The 27,136-nt window shown below is 67.8% G+C and overlaps 1 protein-coding gene across 6 annotated transcripts in view; it reads left to right on the top strand.

Moving 5' to 3' along the window:
- The window catches only part of SHANK2 (SH3 and multiple ankyrin repeat domains 2), a 90,825-nt gene that overhangs the window by 11,861 nt on the left and 51,828 nt on the right, over positions 1 to 27,136 (top strand). For all 6 annotated transcript variants that reach the window (XM_084907019.1, XM_084907016.1, XM_084907018.1 and 3 more), the window contains exons 5-6: positions 14,057 to 14,132; positions 27,036 to 27,118. In XM_084907019.1, coding sequence (XP_084763145.1) covers positions 14,057 to 14,132; positions 27,036 to 27,118 — 159 coding nt within the window. The remainder of the gene's footprint in view (positions 1 to 14,056; positions 14,133 to 27,035; positions 27,119 to 27,136) is intronic.

Raw genomic sequence — 27,136 nt, 5'->3', positions numbered from 1 at the left:
AGGCCCGGCTCCCCGCTCTCCTGAGGGCCCCCGTGCCCCGCAGCCACCCCTCCGCTCGCGCTGTAATGAAGGCAGCCGCGGGCAGTCCGTGGGGGGCAGAGGGGGGCACGGGCGTCCCCCAAACGTCACTGAGAAGCGGGCAGCCCTCGTGTGCAGGCCCCTGTCCCGAGCCCACAGCTGCCGCTCCCCGGAGCCGGGTGCCCCCGCCCCCGCCCTGTTCCAGGCCCAGCTCCGCCTCGATGACTGGAAGCTTCGGGAGAGGATAGACCTCCCACGTCCCAGTCCCCAGGTAGGACCCAGCGCTCAGAGCCGGGCCGAGGCCCAGTGCAGCCCTAACCAGCCTGGCTCCGCCCTGTGGCCCATGCCCTCTCACGCCCAGCACTTCCACGGGGCCTCCCTCCCTCCTGCCTGCGATGCCTTCCCTCCCTGTTCGCCTGTCGAACTCCTACTCAGCCTGCAAGACCCCGCCCGGAGTGCCCCTCCCCCCACGCCTCCCGCCACCCGCCCGCTCTGTGCGATCTGCTCCCACTGTGCCCTCGACGGCGGAGTCATCTCTGTGGCGTCTGACAGGCAGAGCGGCTCCTTCCCTCATTCAGCGAAGATGTGATGTTCGGGGCGGGCTGTGGCAGTGCCGGGGCACAGGGAGCCGGGGCACAGGGAGCCAGGGCCCCGTGACCTGGCACCTGCAGGGGGCAGTGGAGGGATGCCGCTGTGTGGGGGGGGGCGCCGGGGGAGGGCGGGCTGTGGCAGGGCCGGGTCACGGGGTCACCGTGGGGTGATGCCGCCGGGGGAGGGGCGGGCTGCATGTCACGTGGCCAGACAGTGGCTCAGTGGCTCAGGCCGGACGTTGAGCTCAAAGGAAATCTGGGGCGTTGCAGGCGCAGTAGTGGGTGCCAAGGCCCCAAGCTGCCCGGCTCCTGTCTCAGGACGAGGAGCTCCAGGTGAGGATTGTGAGGGGCGGAGAGCACAGGGTCCGGGGTCACAGGGTCTGGGGAGCACGGGTCCGGGAACCACGGGGTCAGGGATCACGTGGATACGGGGTCACGGGGTCCGGGGTCACGGGGTCACGGGGTCCGGGGAGCATGGGGTCCGGGAAGCACAGGGTTCGGGGAGCACGGGGTCCGGGGAGCACAGGGTCCGGGGAGCATGGGGTCCAGGGTCACAGGGTCCGGGGTGACGGGGTCCGGGGTCACGGGGTCACAGGGTCCGGTGTCATGGGGTCACGGGGTCCGGGGAGCACGGGGTCCGGGGAGCACAGGGTCCAGGGTCACAGGGTCACAGGGTCTGGGGAGCACGGTGTCCGGAGGCCGTGGGCCCAGGAAGCACCACTCCATTCTGACCTCGAGGCCGTGGGTTTGAGCGGAGGCTGTGAGACAGGCTTTCGAGGGCGGCTCGCCAGGCCGGGGCACACAGCCCAGCACCAGCACCGTGTGTCCGTGTGTCCGTGTGTCCGGAGGAAGCGGGGCCGGGCGGCAGAGACCGCACTCCGACCCTCACCCCGCCCGTGGGCGCCCTGCCTGGAGCGGCGGGCGGTCTCCAGTGGAGAGTTGGGGGAAGTGGGTGTCCAGGGGAGTCTAAACCCTGGGGGGCTCAGCCCTGTGGGGGGGCTCAGGCCTCGGGGGGCTCAGGGTTTGGAGCCTCGTCCCCCAGCAGGAGGCTGCCGGTTTGACCCCTGGTCGGGGTGTGTGGGAGGCAACCGATGGGTGTTTCTCTCTCACATGGTGTCTCTCTCTCTCGCTCTCGCTCTCGCTCTCTCGCTCCCCATGACCCTCTGGCACACACATGTTGTTTATGGCCCTCGATGGGGGTGAAATCCAATGCCAGGGAGGTGCCCTTTGAAAGCACACCCTCCGGACACCCAGGACATTCACACCCTCTGCCACCGCCACTGTCTGCTTCCAGATCTTTCTCCCCCTCCCCCAAAGGAAGCCTGGCAGGCCCCTCCCCATGCCCCACCCTAACCACGCTGTTCCCGGCCTCACGTGGGGACCCTCCGTGGGCGCGGAGCAGCCTCCTTTCCCCTCCCCACTCACCGCCCTGACCGCTCACCCCGAGGGGCCCTGACCGCTCACCCCGAGGGGCCCTGACCGCTCACCCCGAGGGGCCCTGACCGCTCACACTGAGGGGCCCTGACCGCTCACACCCACCCTGACCGCTCACACCCGCCCTGACCACTCACACTGAGGGGCCCTGACCGCTCACACCCGCCCTGACCACTCACACCCGCCCTGACCGCTCACACCCGCCCTGACCGCTCACACCCGCCCTGACCGCTCACACCCTCCCTGACCGCTCACACCCGCCCTGACCACTCACACCCGCCCTGACCGCTCACACCCGCCCTGACCGCTCACACCCGCCCTGACCGCTCACACTGAGGGGCCCTGACCGCTCACACCCGCCCTGACCACTCACACCCGCCCTGACCGCTCACACCCGCTCTGACCACTCACACCCGCCCTGACCGCTCACACACGCCCTGACAGCTCACACCCGCCCTGACCGCTCACACCCTCCCTGACCGCTCACACCCGCCCTGACCACTCACACCCGCCCTGACCGCTCACACCCGCCCTGACCGCTCACACTGAGGGGCCCTGACCGCTCACACCCGCCCTGACCACTCACACCCGCCCTGACCGCTCACACCCGCTCTGACCACTCACACCCGCCCTGACCGCTCACACACGCCCTGACCACTCACACCCTCCCTGACTACTCACACCCGCCCTGACCACTCACACCCGCCCTGACCGCTCACACCCGCCCTGACCACTCACGCCGAGGGGCCCTGACCGCTCACACTGAGGGGCCCTGACCGCTCACACACGCCCTGACAGCTCACACCCGCCCTGACCACTCACACCCGCCCTGACTGCTCACACCTGCCCTGACCACTCACACCCGCCCTGACCACTCACGCCGAGGGGCCCTGACCGCTCACACTGAGGGGCCCTGACCGCTCACACACGCCCTGACAGCTCACACCCGCCCTGACCACTCATACCCGCCCTGACTGCTCACACCCGCCCTGACCACTCACACCCGCCCTGACTGCTCACACCCGCCCTGACCACTCACACCCTCCCTGACCACTCACACCCGCCCTGACCACTCACACCCGCCCTGACCGCTCACACCCGCCCTGACCACTCACACCCGCCCTGACTGCTCACACCCGCCCTGACCACTCACACCCGCCCTGACTGCTCACACCCGCCCTGACCGCTCACACCCTCCCTGACCACTCACACCCGCCCTGACCACTCACACCCGCCCTGACCGCTCACACCCGCCCTGACCACTCACACCCGCCCTGACTGCTCACACCCGCCCTGACCACTCACACCCGCCCTGACTGCTCACACCCGCCCTGACCACTCACACCCGCCCTGACTGCTCACACCCGCCCTGACCGCTCACACCCGCCCTGACCGCTCACACCCGCCCTGACCGCTCACACCCGAGGGGCCCTCCCCGGGCCCGGGCCTGTGCCTGTCACTCCGCCCATCGGAGGCCACGGGCGTCACCACCAGCTATGGTGTCAGCGCGTGGGCCCGCGGACCCGGGTCACAGGCTCGTTCCCAGCCCTGGCTGAGGGGAGCGGAGGCAGCTCGTGGCCGTGTCTCTCTCACATCAGTGTTCCTCTCCCCCTCCTGCTCCCCACGCCCTCTAAGGAAACGGGGGAAGCCCCGAGGGAGGATCGGGAAGAAGAGCACGAGCAGCGTGCAGGCCCTGCTCGGGCGGCGAGTCCTTGAGTAGAAACACGTTATCTCAGCCCGGCCCACCTGTGCACCAGGAGGTCAGGGTTCGATTCCCGGTTGTGGGCTCGATTCCTAGTGGGGGGCGTGCAGGAGGCAGCCGATTCTCGCATCTCTCTCGTCATTGATGTTTCTCTCTCTCCCTCTCCCTTCCTCTCTGACTTCAATAAAAAATATACCTTCTAGCCGAAACCGGTTTGGCTCAGTGGATAGAGCGTCGGCTTGGGGACTGAAAGGTCCCGGGTTCGATTCTGGTCAAAGGCATGTACCTTGGTTGCGGGCACATCCCCAGTAGGGGGTGTGCAAGAGGCAGCTGATCGATGACTCTCTCATCGATGTTTCTAACTCTCTCTCTCTCTCCCTTCCTCTATGTACAAAATCAATAAAATAATTTTTTAAAAAATATATACCTTCTAAAATTAAAATGGTTAGAAAGGACATTTTCTCTGTCCCTCAAGCCGAGGACCCCAGCCTCGCTGCCCCCGATGGCCGAGGCTGCGGTTCCCATGGAGGGTTCCTGGAGCCCTGCCATTGCCCTGCTCTGTGCCCAGCGGGGGCGACGAGGCTGCCACGTTCGGCTGGGTGAGTGCACGGGGAGGGCCCCGTCCAGCGGAGGAGCTGAGCGAATCCCACCACACGCCCTGGGCCAGCCCGCCGGCTGGAGGGACACCTCCCTCTCCAGACCAGACCGGCTGCGAGGCCCGGGCGCTGAGCCGCGAAGTGATCGCTGAGCGAGGGAGCCGCTGCGGAGCCCCGCCGGGTGTGGTGGGGACACATCACTCGCTCAGGCTCCCACGGGGACCGCCCTCCCCTCGCGCCGCACTCCGGCCTCGGTCTCCCCTGAAGGGCCCGGCATCGGCCTCGAACCCCGTTCCAAACGCGTCCTGAGCTTCCTGGGCGCTGAGCCCTCCAGCCGCCGGTTCCCTCTTCCCTGCGGTTCCCAGGGCTTCTCCGCCAATGGCCTCCCTGGGGTGGAGCGGCCGGCCGCCCCCTCCAACGTCAGTCTGGGCCTCAGGAGCGCAGGGGCGGGGAGAGGCGTCTGTCCCAGACCCAGCCGGTCCGCGGGGGCTCCCCGACTCCCGCTGGAGCCAGGACCGGAGCCGCCCTACGCGACCCGACCTCAGGTGACCGACCGGGGGTGACCCGACCTCAGGTGACCGACCGGGGGTGACCGACCGGGGGTGACCCGACCTCAGGTGACCGACCGCGGGTGACTGACCTCAGGTGACCGACCGGGGTTGACCTACCGGGGGTGACCCGACCTCAGGTGACCAACCGCAGGTGACCGACCTCAGGTGACCGACCTCGGGTGACCGACCCTGGGTGACCTGACATCAGGTGACCGACCTCGGGTGACCCACTGGGGGTGACCGGGGGTGACCGACCTCAGGTGACTGACCGCGGGTGGCCTGGCCCGGGATGTGGAGGGTGTGGTGGGGGCCCAGGCGGTATGGACTCGAGTGTCATGCTGAGCTAAAAAATAAATTAAATTTTTAAAAAAGAAAAGAAAGCGAGGACAAACGACAAAAAGGAAGGAGGAGAGCTCCTGCCCCACCGGCTGCTGCGACCCTTCTCCCGCGGGACCGGGCGGGGAGGGACAGGGCAGGGAGGGACCGGGAGGGGAGGGGCGGGGCGGGGAGGGGCGGGACGGGGCGGGGCGGGGTGGCGGAGTGACGGGGCGGGAAGGGGCCGGGCGGGGAGGGACGGGGCGGCGGAGGGACCGGGCGGGGAGGGGAGGGACCAGGCGGGGAGGGACCGGGCGGGGAGGGACCGGGCCGGGTCCTCGTGGGGAAGGAGGCGGCTCAGCCCCTATCCCAGACGGAACCCCCTCCCCCCCAGCTGCAGACGCTCCCCACAGCCCTCAACTCAGGGCCCGGAATCGCCCCCCAAGTGCCCAGCCTCCCTGCTCCTCCAGGGACGCGTCTCCATGGTGACGGTCAGGGAGACCCTGGCCGGGCACCCCTCCCGGTGGCGGCTCCGAGGGCCGTGCAGCCCGGGGGGCCTGAGGCCGCGGCCGGAGGAGCGGGCGGGAAGCGGGGCACCTGGCGCCGCCGGCCCCCGCCAGCGGGTGAATCACGCCCCGCTCCTAGCGGGTAGCGCCGCTCCGGCGTCCTTCACGCACTGATTTAGACGTGACTGATGCATCGCCATGGAAACCGGCGCTAGGGCAAACCCGGCTCGCGGCCGCTGGTGCGGAGGGAAGGATGCGGCTGGGGCGCGGAGCTCTCAACTTGTGCGGGAACCCGGGATCGCCCGCCGGCCCCGCCCCCGCGGCCTGAACCCGGCCGGCCGGTGGATGGGCGGGCCGGCGGGGCAGCGGCCGGCCCCCTGGCCCCGGGACGGCGGTCCGCTCGGGGCGCCCGCGGAGCCGGGCCGCCGGCCGCACTGAGATGCCCACGCCCCGGGGACGATGGCCGAGCAGTCCCGGCTCAGGAAGAAAGTTCACTTCCGAGGTGTGTCCCTCCCCGCGCGCGGTGAGCCTTTGTTCCCGGCGGGCCGGCCCCGGCGGCGTGCGGGCGGCGGGCGAGGGGCGGCGGCCGTGCGGGAGGCAGTGCGGGCGGCGCCGGGTGCGGAGTTGCTGGCTCGGGCCGGGCGGCTTCCCCACGAAGCCCGTCATTTGCACAGCAGCTCTGTGCGGCCGGGTGGCGGGGTGGGCTGGCAGGACCCCCTCCCGCCCGCCGCTGCTGAGCCGTTCCCCGGGGAGGGCGGGCCAGTCTGTCCGCGTCTCCGTGGCCCGGGTGCTGTCGGTGGCTGTGTCTGTCCGGCCACGGAGCAGGCAGGGGCCCGGCCGTGTGCGTCGGGGTGTGACCGGCTGAGCAGGAGATGCTGTGTGCGTTTCCAGTCCACGCTGCTCCCTCCACCGCGGAGAGCGGGTGGTTGGCGGCCTCGCCCTGCCTCAGGGGGGCGGGGGGGGGGGCAGGAGGCGGCAGCTGGACGGTGGGGAGGAGGGGGGGGTCAGAGGAGAGGTCGCTGTGCGGGGTGAGGGGGACATGGAGCTGTGAAGTGAGGTGTGGCATCTTTGGGGGGGGGCGCTGACCTCCTACAGGGGCCACAGGGAGGGAGGGTGGGATCATGGCCCAGGAGGGTCCTTCTGGGACCTGTTTGTGCCTCTGGGACCCATCTGCCACCCCAGCCCCCTGGGTGCCCGGGGAGACCCCAGCTCTGTGCTGGGTGTCAGCCCCGGATGTGAGTGCTGGACCCCAGCCTCGCTGGGTCTCCCACACCATTGGGGCGTGTCCTTGACTCCCAAGCCCCTCCCTGTCCCGCCCCCTAAGCCAGGGCTGCCAGTGACCTTAGAGAGGACTGGACACCCTCCACAAGGGCCCTCTGCCCTCCTGCCCGCCCTCTGCCCTCCGCCCTCCTGCCCCCTCTGCCCTCTGCCCTCCGCCCTCCTGCCCGCCCTCTGCCCTCCTGCCCGCCCTCTGCCCTCTGCCCTCCTGCCCGCCCTCCTGCCCGCCCTCTGCCCTCTGCCCTCCGCCCTCCTGCCCGCCCTCTGCCCTCCGCCCTCTGCCCGTTCCTGGGCCCGGGTCGGGGTGATACTGTCCGCCTGCCGTGCGGCGGGGCTTCCGAAGGCCGAGGCAGGGGGTGGGCCGCACCGCACACGGGGCTCCGGTCCCCTCGGTGTGCGGGGCCCTGGGCCAGGGAAAGAGGCGGCAGTGGGCCCCAGCCAGGTCCTCGGGGTCAGCTCGAGGGTGTGGGTGGTGCCAGAGAAGGGGCCCGGCTGGGGGCTGGGGGCAGGGCCAGGTTGGCCTCTTCGGGATCCTGCTCCTGCCCCACACGGTCACCCAGCGCCGAGCTCTGGGCCCTGAGGGGGCCTGGCTCCCCGGCCACTGTGGTCCCCCTGGACGGAGCGGGGAGAGGCCTCCTGGAAAGGGGCCTTGGCGGCCTGGACGGCCTCCCTGCTCTGCAGCCCAGGCAACTCCTACAGGGACCCCTTGGTCACTCACCGCCGGGCAGCGGGCAGGGGGCTCCCCCTGGTGGCCGGGCTGGTGTTGCTGACAAAGGGTGCCTCTCACGGGAGTAGGAACAGCTCAGACCCGGGGCCCTGCTCACTGTGCAGCCACGAGGGGGACCCCACTGTCAGGGAGACCGGGCAAACGGGGCTGGGACCCCACCATCGGGGAGACGGAGGGCAAACGGGGCTGGGACCCCACCATTGGGGAGACGGAGGGCAAACGGGGCTGGGACCCCACCATCGGGGAGACGGAGGGCAAACGGAGCTGGGACCCCACCATCGGGGAGACGGAGGGCAAACGGGGCTGGGGACCCCTCCCCGAGCACTGGCTGCAGGAGTGCCTGCTGGAGGACGGAGAGACAGAGGGCACGGGTGAGAGCCGAGGTGAGGCGGGCCCCTCAGGGTGACGTGGCCAGCCCCCGGTCCCAGGTGGCCCTCACTCTGCGGCCTGCCAGCCCGCGGGTCCCCGTGCCCGGAGGATTCTCGGGGTCGCAGCGTGAGGCACCATCTCTGGGAACCGCCCCGCCGTCTCTGAAACGTGTCCCTTAAAGGGAACGTGGGCGGGAGCCAGCATGGCACGGCGACCCTGCGCCCTGAGCCAGGGCTGGATTCCCAGCCCCATGCGCAGGGGCCAGGAATTTCCCAGAAGCCCCTGTGCCTCCTGGGCGGGGCCCCGCTGTCTGAGATGAAAGCAGCTCCCGGTCCTCCTCGCCGGGATGAAGGCTTCCCAGCGAGCCTTGCCCACCTGCCGCCCACGCGAGCGCCCTCTCTGGACCTGGTGCCCGAGATGCCCGCCCTGACCCCGGGCTGTGGAGGTGTCCGGTGCGGGGCCGAGGGCCGGAGGGTCACCGTGGAGGCAGCGTCACCTGTCAATTCCCGTCTGCAGGACAGGGAGGCATCGCGGCCTGCAAGGCTCAGTGGCTGAGTGTGAACCTACGAACCGGGGGTCAGGGTTCGAGTCCCCGTGGGGGCACGTGCCCAGGTTTCAGGCTTGACCGCCACTAGGGGGCGTGCAGGAGGCAGCCGGTGGATGATTCTCTCGGATGTTTCTAGCTCTCTCCCTCGCCCTCCTCTCTCTGAAGTCATACAAGTATGTTGTAAAAAGATGAAAAGGTGGGGAGTGACGCTGGGTCACGCAGGAGGGCCCCGTGTGGCCCAGAGGCCCTCTCTCAGCGGGAGGGGAGTCAGACCAGTGAAGGGACACGACTCGGCAGGGGCCTGTGGGGCCGGCGGCATCAGCCCTGCCCCCACGGGAGCCGGGGAGCCCGGGTGTGCGGTCCCAGGTGCAGAGGCGTGAGGGTGTCAGGCCCTTCGGGGAGCGGCGTCCGTGACAGCGGCCCGGAAACGATGGCTCCGCCCGCGCCCGGCGCCGGAAGCCGTCTGGCCACTGAGAGCCGGGCCCTGGCTGCTGGCTCAGTGGTTAGAGCGTCAGCTCTGGGTTCGGTTCCCGGGCATGTGTGGGAGGCAGCTGGTCGTTGTGTCTCTCTCACATCGATGTTTCCCTCTCTCCCTCTCTCCTCTCCCCCCCATCTCTGTGTGAGGACTAATAGAAAAGAAAGAAAAGAGATGGGTTCCTGGTTCTCCCCTCTCCTCCCCTCCCTTCCCCTCCCCTCCCCTCCCTTCCCCTCTCCTCCCCTCCCTTCCCCTCCCCTCCCCTCCCTTCCCCTCTCCTCCCCTCCCTTCCCCTCCCCTCCCCTCTCCTCCCCTCTCCTCCCCTCCCTTCCCCTCCCCTCCCCTCCCTTCCCCTCTCCTCCCCTCCCTTCCCCTCCCCTCCCCTCCCTTCCCCTCCCCTCCCCCCTCGCTCCCCTCCCCTCCCCCCTGCGAGGCTGGGCCCAGTGCCCAGGCGGCCCCCGTAGCCCACGCACAGCGGACGAGGTGGTGCCCGTGGAGCGGCGACACGCTTCCCATCACACTCTGTGCCCCTGGTCGCCCCCTGGGGCCCCCCGTCTGCGGACTAGGGTGGAGGTGACAGTGAGCCTGCAGTCCCCAGCCCAACGGCCCCCGGTGCTGCCACCCAGCCCCACGGACCAGGGCCGGGCGGCCTGTCTGTGTGCCCATCCCCCGCCCCCGCCCCCCTCCCCCCGCCCGCTTCTCCCGAGTTCCGCCTGCCCCTCCTCTTTGCATGGAGCCGGCGCATCCTTGGTTTTAAAAAAGACGAGTTATTTCTATCTGCATCTCCTCGCTGGCTCTTTCCTCCTTGGGGTTCTCGTTCTGTGTTGGGGGGGGGGGGGCCCAGCATGAGGCCTGTGACTTAAACCCACCAAATCGCAGAGCCTGAGGGGACCCCTCCCCACCGCCCCCCGCCACCCTGCCAGGCGTCCTCCTTGGTCTCTGCCTCTTTGGGGTCAGGAGTCAGAGAGGCAAGGGAACCGGCCCGGTTGCTCAGTGGTTAGACCGCCGGCTGCAGGCTGAGGGGTTTCAGGTTCCATCCCCGGCCAAGGGCACGGACCTGGGATCCCTGGCCCAGGTGAGCCAGTCCCTGTGTCTCCATCATCGACGTTCCTCTCTCTCCCTCCTCCGTCCTTCCACGCTCTCTAAAAGCCAATGGGAAATACCCTCCCATGAGGGGCCCCAGAGGCTGTGAGGCCCGCCAGCAGTGTGACGGGAGAGCCGTCGCCGGGCCTTCAGATGAGCCCGAGAGCTCGGCTCCCGGTGAGAACACCCAGGAGCTCGCCTCTGCGCCTCCTGCCGCGGAAAGGCCGGGACAGGCCGGCGATGGGCTCCGGCCATCAGCACAGACCGCCCGGCCCGGGGCCGCTGGGAGCGGGCCCGCCACCCGGAGGAGCAGCGGGGGCGGAGGTCCCAGGGCCTCAGATCCCGGCCTGTGACTGCTTCCGGGAGAGGAGGACTTACAGCTCTGGGAGGGGCAGCCCGGCTGGTGCGGCTCAGTGGCTGAGCGTTGACCTGTGAGCCAGGGGGTCACGATTCGATTCCCCGTCAGGGCACGTGCCCGCCTGGGTTTCGGGTTCAGTCTCCTGCCTGTGTGGGTACGGAAGGCAACAGATTGATGTTTCTCTCTGTCTCTCTCCCCCACCCCCCTCCCTCTCTCTCCATTCCTCTCTCCCTCTCCCTCCCTCTCTAAAAACCGATGGAAAAGTGCCCTTGGTGAGGATCAGCAGCGTTTTGGTACAATCCTGAGGTCTGGCCTAGAAGCACTCCCCTTTCAGAAACGGGTTTTGTCTAGTAAACATACACATGCACGCAAACACTCACACACACACACACACACACGCGCGCGCGCGCGCGCGCGCGCGCGCGCGCACGCACACGTCACTGCACACCCTCTCACTCCTGGAACCTGGGACCTCTGACCTCAGCTGGGACCTGCACCAATCAGTTCCCGGCGCTCAAAGCGGTTCCCTAGACAACCAGCACAGAGCTGCCCTGGGGCTTAAGCAACAGAAGCAATTAAGAGCAATAACAGCATCTAACAGCCGGTCTGGTCCCTCCTGGCTTCCTGAGCTCGGCGGCTCACCAGTGAACCCACACACGGGCTCCAGTCCCACCTGGCCCCCCAGAGCCTGGCCATCGCGGTTCCACACGGACGCCGTAGGCCTGGCCTGGCCCAGGGCTCCCTCCGCCCTGCTGTGTGGCTGCGGGGCCCTCAGCCCAGCCCCTGGACGGCCAGCATCCCCAGGCTCCGCCCTCCCCCAGCCCTGGGGCTGGGCCCTGTCCCCACCCAGTCTCCTTCCAGTCCCTCCTTTGGGCCACGGGGGCTCGATAAGGACTAAGATGGAACGTGTGCGGGGTGCAGGGTGCCAGTTGGGGGGGGCATGGAACATGGGGTGCTTTGGTCCAGGGGCCCAGCCTGGGGCGGTGCGTGCAGCCGGGCCGGCCCTGTGCCCACGGGAGGGTGTGTGCTGTGCTTGGTGTGCTGATCGCACAGCGGATCCTGTAGATCAGGTCGGTGAGCATTTACCCTGGCGTCCTCCAGGAGTTCGACCGCCCACCAGGAGTAGAACGCCAGGGCTGGTAACGAGGAGCAGGGCCAGCCCCCCCCTCTACCCTCCTCCCCCCAGCGCCACAGGGAGCCTGGGAGACGCGGACCCTCCAGGGGCCAGGGAGTGGGCCTGGGGCTCCTGAGCCTGGGCAGGGAGCCGCCTGCTGGCTGAGGTGCTCGTCCCGGCCGTGTGGTCAGCAGGTGCGGCATTGCCTGGGCAGCACCCTCCCTCCGTGAAATGGTCTGGTTGTCCCACCGCCACCGGGTCTTAAGGTAACCAGACAGTCCGTGGGTCCAGGCTGCCCGGGCTGCCACCGCGGCCTGGGAGAGCCCAGATGTTGCACAGCAGGGCCTGGGGCTCAGACCCAGGAACCGTCAGTGAGGACGAGGCTGGGATGACCAGAGCGGCTGCTCCGTGGGGTTGAAGGGCGGCGTGAAATGGAGAGAAACCAGAGGGGCTGGCCTGGGGGACGCGGCTGACCCCGCAGACCTCGTGTGCCCTCTCCCTGGGGTTTGCCTTCTCCCCGGGGGTTTGCCCGCTCCCCGGGGTGTGCCCGCTCCCCGGGGGGTCCTAAGGTAACCAGACAATCCGTGGGTCCGGGCTGCCCGTCACTGCTCGAGCCAATTCAGCAGAGACAGAGGGAATCCTGTGTGAGCGTTTACTCCGATCCTGCCGGCAGCAGGGAGAGCAGCAGGTCACCCACAGAGGCCTGCTCTGCACCCCCATCAGCCACTGCTTCTGTGGGCTAGCAGGGCAGGGACTCCGTGGGGAAGCAGCCAAAGGAAATGCCACCTGGGCGGCTACAGTCTGGAGGTTTTCGAGGGCCGGCGGGCACGCCCAGGCTGGGGTCTTCCGAGGGCTGGCGGCCCTGGTTCTGCACAGGGGTCCTGTGTCCACGGCCACAGGCAGCTCCGAACGGGGAGGGGAGCGCCCAGGCCCGGTGTCACTGCCAGCCGGGTGAGAGCGTGCCTTGTTGAATCAGAACAAACGACCACGGTGGACAGCGCGGATCAGCCTGTCTTACCGTTCCAGCTGGTTCCCGATGTGCTGTTTCTGCCCCGTCACTGGGGACAGTGAGTGCGGGCCTGGGGCACAGGAAGCACCCGGTCCGTGGCAGCGATGATGTCACTGCGGGAACCCGCGTGTCACAGCGTCGGAGCCGCAGGGAGCGATGGGGAAAAGGTGGAGAGGCAGGTGGCAGTCCGCCCGGGCCCCTGGCCCGCTCGCCCGCTGGGCAGTGCTGCTGCCGAACCCACGCCTTCCTGGAGCGCGTGCAACGCAGCGCCACGAGGCTGGTTCCCGCTCACGTCAGCGGCGCAGCGCGGGAGGCCAGGCCGCCGCCAGGGATCCGAGAGGGTCCCCCCCCCCCCAGGCCTGGTGTCCAGCTTTGAGCTGGGAGAAGCCTAGAGGGTAGAGCTGGCAGTGCCAAGCTTAGAAGGGACCCCACCTCCATAGAACATGCTCACATCCCATTGGTGGGAAATAGTCACATGGCTGTGCTTGGGTGCAAGGGGTGCTGGGAAATGTAGTCCTCGATGGGACCTCTGCTCCACCCCAAGCCCCAAAGGCAGCTGCAGGCTGGGCAGAAAAGTGTTTTTGCTGACTTCGCAAGGGGCAGGAGGGAGGTCACAGGGTTTCCAGAGACTTCCAGCCCTTGCCCGAGGCCAGCACGTCATCTCTGTGTATTATCCCAGGGCTCGGAGGGTATTGTCTGGGAGGGTTTATGACGGAGGGGAGATAGCAAGACAGCACATCAGGACACATGTATCTGCGTCTACATGCCCCCCCTCCCCCGCAGCCCTGAGCTATCTATTAAATCTAATTACCGCGTCCACATCATTTCCCGTGAAATTTACATCTGAATCCGCTGAGCAAGGGAAGCAAGCGGGAAGCTTAATTAGGGCCGTTCATCACAGCTGTTTGGTGTGTGTGTGTGTGTGTGTGTGTGTGTGTGTGCAGGAGAAAGCAATGACAATCAGGAAAATAACAATAAGCATTTTCCCAAAGGCAGTCATCGCGGCTCCCATGGGCGTGCAGGAGGCAGCCGAGAACACCGGCTGGTGTCTCCTCGGCCCCAGGCAGCCGCCCTCCAGCTGGGCCGGACAGTCCTCTGTGTGCTGCGTGGCGCCCCCTCCTGGTGCCCCCTCCTGGCGCCCCCACGCGCCGAGGACCCTGGGGCTCTGCCCTGTTTGGGAACAGAGCTCCCGAGGCTTGTGCCTTGGGGTGCATATGCGTCCCCTGAATTTGCAAAGTGGGCCCCAGAGTGAGGCCTCGACCTCTCGGGAGAGCGGGTCTCAGGCGACGTTGGTCGGGCGGACGGATGGGAGGCCCGGCCCGCCTGGTGCGGTCCCCACGCCCGGGGCCGTGACGTTGCTGAGCGTGTTTCTCTCCCCGTGCAGACACGCGTGCGGACCGCAGCAAGAAGCTGTTCCGGCACTACACCGTGGGCTCCTACGACAGCTTCGACGCCGGCAGGTGAGACTGCGCCGGCCGGCCGGCCGGGCCGGGGAGCCGCCGTGCCCGGAGAACCTGCCTGAGGGCGGTCTGCATGCGCCTGTGCGTTGGGGTCCGACCGCGCGCCCTTTGGGGGCCCAGGGGCGTGTCCCGGAGGGGCCAGCCGGCCTTGCTGGGGAGGCAGTGCAGGTGGACCCTGGGCATGTGGTCACAGCCGCACTCCGCTCCCATTCTGGCAGGGAGGCTGCCCGAGAGCCGGGAGCGCTGAGAGCTGTTGCCATGGTGACTTGGAGGGCGGTCCAGCTGGGAGTGGGGCTGTGGGACAAAGGGGCCTCCGGCAGCCGCGTGGGCCGCGGGACGTGTTCGGGGACAGGGCAGAGCCGTCTGGTGAGGCGGTGAGCTCCCCGCTGTGGGAGGGAGTCCCGCAGGGAGGGTGTCCTCGGCCGGGAGGATGGGCCAGGGGACCTCCAAGGTCCCGCCAGCCCTGTGTCCCGGCAGACCAGTGCCTCTGTTCTCCGTGGTCCTGACCGCCTGCTCGGGGCCGGGACCTGGGCCTGAGGAGAGGGACCCTGGCCAGGCCCAGCCACCGGGTCCGTGGGAAAGCGTGGGCCTTGGTCAGCCCTGCCCGCCGTGGTGAGGGAGCGACCACCGTGGCCTTGCGGGCGAGCAGGAACAGTGGACGTGGCAGGAAGACTGCACGGTGGCCATGGTCCAGCCGTGGCCAGTCGCCTCGCGTCCCTCCCAGCACCACGCCGGTGACCCTCCTGAGACCTCTCCCTCGTGTCATTAACACGTGGAGGCCCTGAGGCAGCACCCGCCCTCAGCTACATGTGTGTCTGAGTCCGGCATGACCCTGGCCGACAGAGTACAGAGCCCAGAACGGACCTTCTCGGGACAGTGAACTTGGCAGCGGCCGTGGAGGGTGGGCAGGGAGGTGGCTGGTGGCCCCCACGTGCTGTGGTGACCGGGGGACTGGTGTGTGTGGCTCTGGGCAGGTGCAGGGAACCAGGTGACACGGCCACCCTGAGGGGGCAGGTGCAGGGGGACGGGGTGACACGGCCACCCTGAGGGGGCAGGTGCAGGGGGACGGGGTGACACAGCCGCCCTGAGGGGACAGACAGCGAGCAGCTGGGGGGTGCTGACTGCAGGGCAGGGCAGCCCAGCCCAGCCCATTGCCTTAGCTAGAGCAGAATCCACTCATCCATCCATCCATCCATCCATACTATGCACTCAAGCATTCATCCACCCGCCCGTCTGTCCCTGTATTGCCCAGCCACCTCTCCATGGGCTGGTCCACCCTCCGTTCACCCCCGGGGGCTGTGTCCTGTGAGAACCAGCACACGAGCTTCGCTGCCTCCCTCTGAGCTCGCGGTTCAGACTCACGGCTAACCCTGCGGGAGCCGCGCCGGCCTGGCACTCGGCGTGTCCTGGGTGTGACGGGGGAGGGGGCAGAAGGAGGGCTGGCCCCAGGACGACCCAGGGGAGACCTCCCTCCTCACCACCAGGGCCTGGGCCAGTCACAGCCGGCCTCCCCTGGTGGGCAGCCCGTGGCCCGGCGTGGCGATGCGTGTCACTCGCTGTCATCGCACCGCACACGCCTCGTGGGGCCCTTGAGGGTCTCTCCCGTCACATCAGTCCTCACCACCGTGGCCGGCCGGGTGCTTGGCCCTTCGCTCCACAGACCTGGGCTCACGCGCGGTCCCCCGGCGTCGGCCGTTCCCCTCTCTCCAGGGGGCAGTCACGCCCCCGCCCTGCTCCCTGTTCCCCCCTGAGCGCCCCGGCCCAGGGTTGTCGCTGGGCGATGCTCAGCCACCAGCACCCTCACCAGCGGCCGCGGCGGAGGCGGAGGTGGGCATGTCTGTCTGAAGCCCAGAGCGGGACTGGCAGCCCAGACGGACGGGTCCCTGCTTCCCGCACTCCACCCCCCCCTCCCCCGCCCGGGTCACGGTTAGGGGGTGGGCTGGGCCACTGCTCCCGCCAGGGGGTCGGGCAGGCAGGGAAGCCAGCGATCCCGAAGCCGGCAGCCCCTCCTGCTCCCAGGCCCGGAGCTGCGATCCCCTGCGGAGCCAGGCCGGGGCCACAGGTCAGCAGGGACCCACCCGCATCCAGCCTTCCGTGGGGGGTCAGGGCCGGAGCGAAGGAGCCTCTGGCCTCCCCTCCGTGCGGACAGCTCCGGGGCCGGGCTCCGTCTGCGCCTAAGGATCCGGGAGTCCGGGGAGCCCGCACCTCACACGGAGGCCGCCGGGCGGGGCCTCCACAGCGTCCATGGGGGTGTGGGTGCGGATGGGGCCTTCTGCTCCCACGCCACCCCCTGCTCTGAGTCTGAAGAGGAGAGGCAAGGCCTGGGGAGCCGTGGCAGCATGGCCGTTCCCGGGTGACTGCGGGCACCGGCAGGGCCGTGGCCTTGTCCCCCCGAGGGGAGAAGGCGACCGAGAGGAAGGAGCGGATCGGGCTGGGATGAGTCACGGTGATCGGCGAGGCTTCCTGGGAGCACCCCCAGCTGCACGACGAGCCGTTCCCGGTCTCCCCGAGGGAGGGGTAACCCGAATGGGGTGGTGGGTCCGGTGATGCCCCCCAGACACCCCAGCCCGAGGCCCTGGGACCTGCCAAGGTGCCCCTCAGCCCCGGAGTTAAGGACACAGATGGGACCAGTGAGGGGGTCGCCGACCTCCGCATGGGAAGGGGGGCCTGGGGTGTCGGAGGGGCCCAGGCGATCACAGGACTGGGGGGGGGGTGACACCTGAGCTGAAGGTGGAGGACGGAGGAAGGGGCCGCAGACCACGGAATGTGGGGCTCCAGGAGCTGCCCCTGGACCCTGCGGGCGGCCCTGGGACCCGGGTCAGCCCCGGAGACCCCGACCGGCAGGGCTGAGAGAATAGAGTGTGTTCCGGCCGCCACCCCGTGTCCGTGGCCACAGCAGCCCCAGGACACCCACGGGGGAGCGTTCCCGGCGCCGGGTCTGACCGGGGCAGAGTTTACACTTGGACGTGGGTCGGCTGTGTCTGTCGTACCCGCCTGGAGCTCCTCTTCCTCGCCGCGCCAGCTGCCCTCGCTGAGGGCCGGTGGTCTCCGAGGCTGCGGGATGGGGATGGGAGGCAGGTCTGGGCTCCTGTGCCCGCGGAGCACCCTCCATACCCCGCTGAGAGTCACGGCGGCCCTGCGGGAGGGTGGCATTTCCTGCCGAGAGAACGGAGGCTTGGCTGGGCACAGCGCACGGCACAGGCCGGCCACGCCTGGAGCAAGGCCCTCCTCGCCAACTCGGGGGGCAGCACCCCCGCCCCCGGACCTCAGGCAGCTGTGCGCCTTCTCACGCTCCCCAGCCGGGAACTGGCCACGCCAGGGCCATGCCAGGGCCATGCCAGGGCCATGCCAGGCCCACAATGTGCCAGGGGCCTGGGGAGACCCGGAGAACCCAGGCCGAGGCCTCTGGTTGCCTGCGGGCCCTCCCGCTGTGAGACGCCTACCCTCTGTGCCTGGCACCCCCAGACCAGAGGCTCCGTGGTTGGTGCAGAGCTCGGCCCAACCCTGCCCGCCTCCAGGCGTAACACTCAATGGGTGACAGCAGGTGGGCCCAGGCCTCCGTGCTGCAGGGCACAAGGCACTGTCCCCACAGAGGGTGCTGGGCGCTCGGTGGCCTTCCTCTCTCCCTGTTGACAGGCCTGCCCCATGCTGGGGGAGGGGCGGGCTTCCACTGGCCACAGCCCAGCTCCGCAGCCCAGCTCCTGGCTGCACTGCTGTGTGACCCTGGCCCGGTCCCTGAACCTCTCTGTGCCCCGCTTCCTGTCTGTGAGCGGGGGCAGGGGCAGTGCCTCCGCCCAGTGGGCTGTGAGGGACAAGAGGGCCTCAACGCCTGGCGGGGGCAGGTGCTCACATTCCTGAGCCCGAGGCTGTTCCCCCAGATGTGGGGCGATGGAGGGGGAGGGCGGGCAGCGAGCATGTCTCAGCCGAAATGGGTGTCGTGAACCCAGGCACCCTGAGATGCTCCGGCGATGAGAGGTGAGAGTGGGTGCGTGGAGTTCGAGCCGGCGGCGCGGGCAGGCTGCGAGGCAGCTTATCTCACTGAAGATAAGAGCTTTCGGAGGCAGCAGGAAGGCAGGAAGGAAGGAAGGAATAAATATAGTGTGGACGGTGACGGCGCCGGGAGCACAGATTGGTTAGAAAAATGTCTGTTTGGGGAAAACCAGAAACAACAAATGGTCACGGAGCCTCGGGAGCCGGCTGCCGCCCCGGCCCGGAAGGCCAGGCGGATGGCTGGGGCGGCGGCTGTGGCGGGACTGGCGCTTTAATGAAGACGGATGGACATGGGGGGACTGGGGCTCCTGGAGCACAGGGACCTGAGGGACAGCAAGCGCCGCCGGGCTCGGCCCCGGGGAACGCAGACCAGCGGCCGGCGACCGGGCAGACCGCGGGGAGCGGCTGGGGGGACACTGCAGGTGGCGGTGAAAGGAAAGGAAGGGGGGGCTCTGCACGGGGAGGGGACCCTGCAGGGCTGAGCCTTCCGCAGGAGAAACAGGACGTGTCTCCCCAGCTCAGGAGCCAGGCCTCTTACCCTGCCTGTGCCAACCTGAAGGCCGGGGCTGTGGGCTTGGCGGGAGGAGGGGCACCCCCACAGTTGCGGGTGGCGGTCACGTGGGAGGCGCCAGCCCGTGTCCTAGGCTGCTTGGGGGAGAGAGAAGGCTCCACGAGCCCTGATTTCAAGAGGAGAAAGCCCACCGCCGATCCCTCTGAGAGGCCGGTCCCCACCACCCCAAGTCCCCACTCCCGAAGGGAACATTTGTAAACTGGGGAGCCCCGGGAGTGGGGCACCTTTTATAGAGAAAAGTGCCGCCCCAGTTCCTGATTGGTCGATGCTCAACCCCTGAGCTTGGGGTCTATTTCTTTTGACCAATGAGTTATGGCCTTATTTGCATACACACTGGCCAATCAGAGCTGCTCCATAACAACCAATCAGAATGCATGATTCTGACCAATCAGGACTGTGCTATTTGGGCCAATCTGAATTGTGTGATTTGGATTCCTCGTTTGCATAAACATGGACCAATCAGGAGCTGGGGTGGGACTTTCCTCTATAAAAGGTGCCCCACTCCCAGCACTTTACTCAGTTTGCAAGATGTCTCCTCGCGTTGGGGTGGTGGGGACGAGCCGCCTCAGAGGGGTGGGCTTTCTTCTGAAATCAGGGCTCGTGGAGCCTTCTCTCTCCCCCAAGCCGCCGGGACGCGGGTGGCGCCTCCCGCATGACCGCCACCCACCACTGTGGGGGCCCCTCCTCCCGCCAAGCCCACAGCCCGGCCTTCAGGTTGGCACAGGCAGGCTCAGGGGCCGGGCTCCGAGCTGGGGGGACCGCCCCTCGCTGCTCCTGAAGGGACGGCCCGGGCCGTCCTGTTCCTCCTGAGGAAGGCTCAGCCCCTCTGGGTCCCCTCCCGGTGCAGAGACCACAATTTATGGCCACGCGGCCCTGGGCGCCCGGCCGGGGTGATAATGACGCCATTTGCCCTTGGCGCCGCCCCACTGGAGCCGCCCGGCATGCCCACCGAGGCGCGGTCACGGGTGGGGGGAGGGGGGTGGGGAGTGAGGGGGGGAGGGTGTGGGGTGAGGAGGGGAGGGGGAGGGCGGGAGGAGGGGGAGGGGGGAGGAGAGTATGAGGCGCGGTCACGGGTGGGGGGAGCGGGGAGGAGAGTGTGAGGGGAGGAAGGTGTGGGAGGAGGAGGGTGTGGGGTGAGGGGGCTTTGTCTTTCGGAGCGGCCGCTCCGCGCGATCCCTCCGCGTCTTTCTGGGGCACCGCACAGGTGACCCCGTTTCTAAATGCGTTTCCCTGGGTCTTTTCTGAGCTCAGCCGCGGGGCCGGGCGGGCACTGGACACAATGAGGAGTGACCGGGTGGGAGGAGGGCTTGTCTCGGCTTTTGTCCCCGGGACCGGCCGTGGTTCGCGTGGAGGCTCGGGTACGGGCGCCTCATCAGGGTCAAAGGCCAAGGGTGACCAGCTGGCCCTGCCTCTGGCCAAGCCGCCTAACCCTGGACAAACCCTGTCCCCACTGGCTGCATGGACTTGGGAAACACCAGCTGCGGGGCCGAAGGGGTCGTGAAGGGCAGGGCGTGGTGACCCGTTTGGGCAGGGCTGTGGGCACAGCGCACCCTCCCGCAGGTTGTCCCGGACCTGCCTGGCTTTAAGCTCTGTCCCAGGGGCCCCGCTGTCCCCGTGGCCAGGACCGGGGTCACACCAGCTGCGTCAGACCGTTCGCAGGAGCCTCGGCCTAACTTTCATTCGCTGTGTCAATACACACCAGTTAAGCACCTTCTGGAATGTTCTGATCTTCCCTCCTGCAGCCAGCAAACCGGGGCTCCGTGTGCGTAAGGGCCTGCCCAGGTCCCAGAGCCAGGACTTAAGATGGTCGCAACAGTTATCAAGTAGCAATGAAAATAGTGTTATGGTTGAGTGTCAACACAACATGAGGAGCTGTATTAAAGGGTCGAGGCATTAGAAAGGCTGAGAACCGCTGGTCTAGAGGCACGGTGGGCAGGCTCAGCCTTCCTGGGAGCACGCATACCATCAAGTCACCATTTCAAATGCAGTGACTGACCAGGGAATTAAGGCGGAGTACGGGCTGAGAGTCGGGGCAGGGAGGGCGTGTCTGGGCTGTAGGGAAGGCCCCTCGGGGGAGTGACCTCAAGGACCTGAACAGCGACAGCAGTCTCGCTCAGGGAGCCCCGGAGCAGAACTTTGGGAGTACAGGCTGTGCAAAGGCCCTGAGGCAGAGAGGAGACAGCCATATGGATGGAATGTGGAGAATTAGGAGGGATCAGATCACGGAGGGTCTTAGCCATGGTGGGGAATTTGAATTTTATATTCCATTCTGATGAGAAGCCATTGGGTATTTTAAGCAGGATGATGTATAGGATATGTTATATTTTATATTTAAAATAACAATTTTTCACCCTGGCCAGGTGGCTCAGTTGATTAGAGCAGTGGTTGGCAAACTCAGTCAACAGAGCCAAATATCAACAGTACAACGATTGAGATTTCTTTGGAGAGCCACGTTTTTTAAACTTAAACTTCTTCTAATGTGCCACTTCTTCAAAATAGACTCGCCCAGGCCGTGGTATTTTGTGCAATAGCCACACTCAGGGGGCCAAAGAGCCACATATGGCTCGAGAGCCGCTGTTCGCCGACCATGGTCTGGAAGGTTGGGGGTTTGGTTTCCAGTCGGCACACACCTAAGTTGTGGCTTCAATCCCTGGTCAGGGTGTGTAAAGAAGGAAGCCAATCAGTGTTTCTCTCTCACATCGACGTATCTCTCCCCCCTTACCCCCTCGCCCCTCTTTCCAATAAAAGCATACCCTCTGGTGAGGGTTTTAAAAATAATAACTTTTTATTATAAAAACCTCATGTGTTGCTGTGAGGATCAGCTGTTTGGGGGAGGCAGCCCCTCCCCCCACCTCCCAGTTCCCAGCCAGAAGGCGGAGACCCTGCTCAGCTCCGCAGGGAGCGCTGGTCGCCAGTCATTATCCCAAACGCTGATCCACGTCTTGTCTCCTCCGCCCGGCAAACTTGGCAGGTAACATGCCTGCTGGTGTTTAGGAAACGCTTTTGGGTGATTTATTACGAAATAATGAGACAATTTAATTTCCATCAAGGCTTTGCACATCACGGCTTCTGTTAGGAAAACCCGGATTGCCGGAGAGCGGGTGAGGAACGCGGGGCAGGGCGGAGCCGCAGCTGCCGATCCCGGAAGACTCTGGGCGTGCGGGCTCCGGGGGCTGCTGGCCTCTGCCGAGCGAGCCCACGTGAGGGGCGCTGCTCCTGCGCGCGGGCGGGTGGGCTCCCAGGAGCAGGAGCAGCGCTGCTTGTGAATGAGCCGCCCACGTGCGGCGTCTCCCCACGTGGCTCAGAGCACCTCACCAGGCTCTCAGAGCCGGCCAGCAGGGCTCAGGGTGAGCGTCGACCTATAAACCAGGGGGTCACAGTTCAATTTCCCATCAGGGCTCAGGCCCGGCTTGGGGGCTCCCTCCCCAGTCAGGTGGCAGCTGATCAGTGATTCTCCCTCATCATTAATGTTCCTCTCTCTCTCTCTCTCTCTCCCCCTTGCCCTTCCTCTCTCTCTAAAAATCAATACAGGGAAAAATAAATTTAAAAAAAAACGGGGTGGGAGGCAGAGGGCTCATGTCCCCTAGGAGCTGCGGCAGCCCCAGCTTGGACGGGGTAGAGGGCAGAGGCCAGAGGGCAGAGGGCAGCACCACACACTGACTGGGAAGCAGGATGGGGGGAGGGCGGGCGGCCAAAGGCTGGGAGGTGGGGACCGCTCCCGCCAGCTCAGCCGCCGCCGGACCTCCCCAAGGACAGCTGGCTCGCCCATGGCCTGTGGAGTGGCCCTCTGTCCACTCCGCCGCCGGCGCCGCGCGGGCACCTGGCCGCCTGCCACGCCTGGCATCTGTGCCCAGCGGGCCCACCTGTTGCGGCCCAGGCCCCTCCGAGGAGCTGCCGGCTGTGCGGCCGCTTGTCCTGGCTGGCAGAGCGGGGAGTTTCTAGGACAGCCTGCCAGTCCCGGGAGCGCCTCTCCCGCAGCGCCCCAGTTCTGCCGCCGGCGTCAGCGAGCGCCTGAGCCGGGGACCGCTTCCCGCCTCAGGTTCCTGCCCTGGGCCAGGCGGGGTCCACAGCCTCTCCAGGAAGGAGCCTTCCGGGGCCACGAACCCCCAACCTCTCTCGGGTCCTCCCGGGGTTTCCACACGCCCACAGCCCTGTCCACGGTCCCTCTGTGAGCCGTCCGAGTTCCGATGCTTCAGCGAACCCTGCCTTTGGGCCGTACCCCTGTGACTCATCGGGGTGCCCAGGCCCCGCGGCTCCTCGCCGTGGCCCTCACACCAGGGATGCCTCAGCGTGAGGATGCCCAGCTGGGGTGGCCTCAGCAGTGTGTCTGCGGTGACCAGACATCACAGCTATGCAACGCCCACACGCTAGCTGTCCGTTGGAGCGCGGCTCCGTGGTGCTCATTGGGCGTGGGGCCTCGGGGGTGTTTCCTGATGCACACGCATGTGGGTCCCCACGCAGCTCTGGGGCTGCCGAGGGCTGGCAGTGGGCCAAGTCACTGCAGTGGCCCCGCAGCCTCCCCAAACCCAGGAGGGCCCCTCCTCTGGGTCAGGGCACCACGACGATCCAGGTCCCTCTTGCAGACACCTGGGCACAGCGTCTTCCTGAGTCTGTGCCTCACCTGACCCGACCCCTGATCCCTGACCCCCCACCCCCGACCCCTACCATAAGGCTGAGTCTGTGTCTCACCTGACCCGACGCCTGACCTCTGACCCCCGACCCCTGCCATGGGGCTGAGTCTGTGCCTCACCTGACCCGACCCCCGACCCCTACCATGGGGCCGAGTCTGTGCCTCACCTGACCCGACCCCTGACCCCTGACTCCCGACCCCTGCCGTGGAGATAGGCCGGCCTGCCCGCCTGCAGGGTCTTAGCGTCCTGCCGGGCGTGTGTGAAGCATTTTGTGGGAAAGCCTGGCTGGGGGCGGGTCCCAGGCGGAGTCAGGCCTCAGGAGGACTAGGATCATTGGGTTTTATCGTCTGGGCCTCCTGGAGCGAGTCTGGGAGAGCAGGGCCATCCTGGGCCTGGCGGAAGCTCATGCCAGACCCTTGCTGCCCAGACCTTGTCCTGGGTGTACCGGCCCCTGACCCTCTTGGCCCCCCATGCCGGCCCCTCCTCCCGCCACCCGTTCATTCCTCCTCACACGTGGGGCCTCCCCCTCCAGGAAGTCCTCCTGTCCTTCTCGCTCTCACAGCACCAGAGCCTGCACACCTGTGTGCTATTGGATTAGGAGGGAAACTCACAAGTTGCCGTCCACTGGGGTCATTGAGCCTCAGAACCGATCCTCTCCCGGCCCGGAAGTCAGATATCTGAGACCTGGTGTCGCGGGGGCGTAGCCCTCCAAAGGCCCCTGCGTGTGGCCACGTGACGCCCACGTCGGCCCCGCTGTGCCTCTCAGATCGCCCTGGGTCCTGACAGGGCCAGTCCTCGGTGCAGGCTCTCACGAAGCCCAGGTGGGCCCATCTGGACTCATAACTGGCCGCCCCTGCAGAGACCCGACTTCCTAGCGTGGCCACGTGCGGTGTGAGGCTTGGAGCCACTATTCGATCCACCACTCCCGACGGCTCCTTAGTGGCCTGACGGGCCCTGTTCCCTCCAAACTGCCGGTACCCTGCCCTCCCCTGATGCTTATCGGTGTGCAGTGGGGACTGTTCATTCCCGGACTCACCCGCAGCTTGGCCATTGGCCCCAGCAGCTTCAGAACCCAGGCCCAGACCCATCCCAACCCCATGCAGCAGGGAGGGGCAGCTGGCCAGGCCCCACTGTGTGGTCCACCCCGCGGTCCCACGTTGCCTGTCGTCCCTGGTCCTCCCGTGTGGGGCAGGACAGATGGAGCCTCGGCCCTGGTGCTCTCGGGCCTGGCTTCCCGTGGCTCCGCCAGGCCCAGCCCCGTGGCCGAGACACTTGTTCTGTGACTGATAGACCTGATGGCATCTGTCATTGCGGGGCGGCCTCTGGCTGCGAGGGGCGGGTGCCCACCCCATCGCCTCCCTCAGCGCCTGCTGGGGACACTGGCAACGGAAGGTTCAGAGCACACATCTGAAGGGACTGTGGCATCCGCCGGGACGGGAAAGGGTCGCTAGGGAGGGTCAGGGGGGAACGAGCCCCCGGGTCAGAATAGGACTGGGGTTTGCACCGGCGCCCTCCGTGCCCACAGGCAGAACCCTGCCCCTGCGGTCAGTGGGCAGGACAGGGCACAGGCCTCCGAGCCGGCAGCCTGGGCCGGGGTGGGCTGCTTGCTGTGGCTGCTCACGCAGCGTTAGGAGTGGAAGGCGGGGCTGCCTGGGGGGCGGGGGGGGGGGCCCTGGGAGAGCCCTTCCCTGGAGAAGGGGGGGTCTGCACTGCCCAGCACGGAGTGAGCCTGAGCCGGGGCCAGGGTCTTCCCTTGAGGAGCTCACGGGGGGCTGGGGGGGAGGGCAGTCTATGTCTATGCCTGGTGGAGGCTGTGGAGGAGGCAGAGGCCTGGTGGAGGCTGTGGAGGAGGGAGAGGTCTGGTGGAGGCTGTGGAGGAGGCAGAGGCCTGGTGGAGGCTGTGGAGGAGGGAGAGGCCTGGTGGAGGCTGTGGAGGAGGCAGAGGCCTGGTGGAGGCTGTGGAGGAGGCAGAGGCCTGGAGGAGGCTGTGGAGGAGGCTGTGGAGGAGGCAGAGGCCTGGTGGAGGCTCTTACCCTCAGTCCCGCCGCTCCGGGGTTCTGGCCAAGCCACTGTGGTTCCTGGTGCTGGTTTTGGGGTGACTCCCTGGGTGGTGGTTCCTGGGGTGGTTGGCGGTGGCTCCCTAGGACTCTCCACTCCACTGCACCGTCATGGGTATCAACCCATCCGGCCTCACAGAGCCTGGAGGCCTGGGTGTGTGCTCACTGCTCGGTTAGTGAGGGGAACTGAGCTGAGAGCCGTGTCGGGGGGGCAGCAGTGACTGCCTGTGGGCGCCCCTGGCTCTGGCTCCTGAGTGTCTGAGACCTTGTCTGGTGGCTGCGGGGCCGAGCCAGGGGCTCCCTTCTCCCCGCCCCCAAACTCCCCTGGTGGGAGGCTGTGCCCCAGGTGGGAGGCAGGCGGAGCCTGGGGACTGAGCCCCACCTCCAGGCGTTCAGTCCACCTGGATGGTCACCTGGATCGCATGGCCTGCCGGGGTCAGGGGTGTGTCCCCTCTGTTGGCCCCCCAGAAGGCAGGGTCCTCTGCACAGTCCTCCGATGGGGGGGCTCAGAGGTCAGGACACTTGTGCTTCTCCAGTTGCGCCCCCACCTCTCCCAGCTGCCCCCCTTGCCTGTGCCCTAGGAAGTTCTCGCTGCTGCCATGGCTGGTCCAAGGGCCTGCCCACCTCCTCGGGGCCCCTGACCTTCTCCCGGAGAGGGGGGACTGCTCCCAGGGGGCTGTGCAGGGAGGCCATGGCCTCCCCAGACAGCAGGCAGAGGGCGGGCACTGACCTCAGCCACGCCCTCCCAGACGGCCTCCCGTGCCCCCTCGCACCCAGTCCTCCCACCCCTGCCCCCCAGGACCTAGAGGAACCTCGGGGCCCTCTCCATCGGCCCTGCCCCCGACTTAGTGGGGAGGGGGCAGAAGCCCCCAGGCTGGGAGGCCCGGGAGCCAAGGTCCTGCCCCTGCCTGGAGCCCGGGGGAGGGAGGACGGCAGGCGCCCTTCCTGTGGACGCGGAGCCTCGGGCGGAATGGAAGTTGCGCCTTTGGGTTTCTCTCCTTTTCACGCAAATGCGGCGGCTTTAGATCGCCCAGGGGGAGCCCCCGTCTCCCCGCCCCCAAACCGGCCCCCGGAGGAGCCCTGCCGTCAGCGCCGCGTGCTGCCAGTGACCGCCTCCCGCCCGCCTGCGCCGCCCTCCGCCGGCCCCCGCCGGCCGCGGTGACGCTGCTGTGGGGGCAACGCCGGCCGGGCGGGGGGGTCTGCGTCTCCGCGGCGCGCGCAGGAGCAGCTGGAGCCGGGCTTCTCGAACCGAACCGCTTCCAGGACCGGGAACTGCTGCCTCATTTCGCTCCGCCGCTCCGCCCGCGGGAGACGCCTGGCCCCGGCCGGCGCCTGGCGCAGCGGCTCCTCCGGCTCCTCCGCGGCCGCGCTCCGCCCGCTCCCCGCCGCAGCCGCCGCTCGGCCGCCCGGGCCGGCCTCCCCACCATGCGGGCTCCCGCGCCGCCTGCGCCCGGCCCCCCCGCCCCGCCCCGGCCCGCCGCGCCCGCCTCCCCCGGCCGCCCGCGCCCCCGCCGCGCGCCCCCCGCGCCCCGCGCCGCCTAGCTCCCTCCGCGCCGGGCGCGCTGGCCGCGATGATGAGCGTCCCCGGCGGAGGGGCGGCCACGGTGCGGACGGGCCCCGGTAACGGTCGCTGCCCCCGGAATTCTCCCCACAGCGACTGCACCATCGAGGAGAAGGCGGTGGTCCTGCAGAAGAAGGACAATGAGGGCTTCGGGTTTGTCCTGCGCGGGGCGAAAGGTAGGCGCGGGCCCCAGC

Source organism: Pipistrellus hanaki, assembly GCF_964339955.1.
Source record: "Pipistrellus hanaki genome assembly, contig: scaffold_39, whole genome shotgun sequence".
Classification (NCBI taxonomy): domain Eukaryota; kingdom Metazoa; phylum Chordata; class Mammalia; order Chiroptera; family Vespertilionidae; genus Pipistrellus; species Pipistrellus hanaki.
Note: the sequence above shows the minus strand (reverse complement) of the source record. Positions and strands in the feature narration are given on the sequence as shown.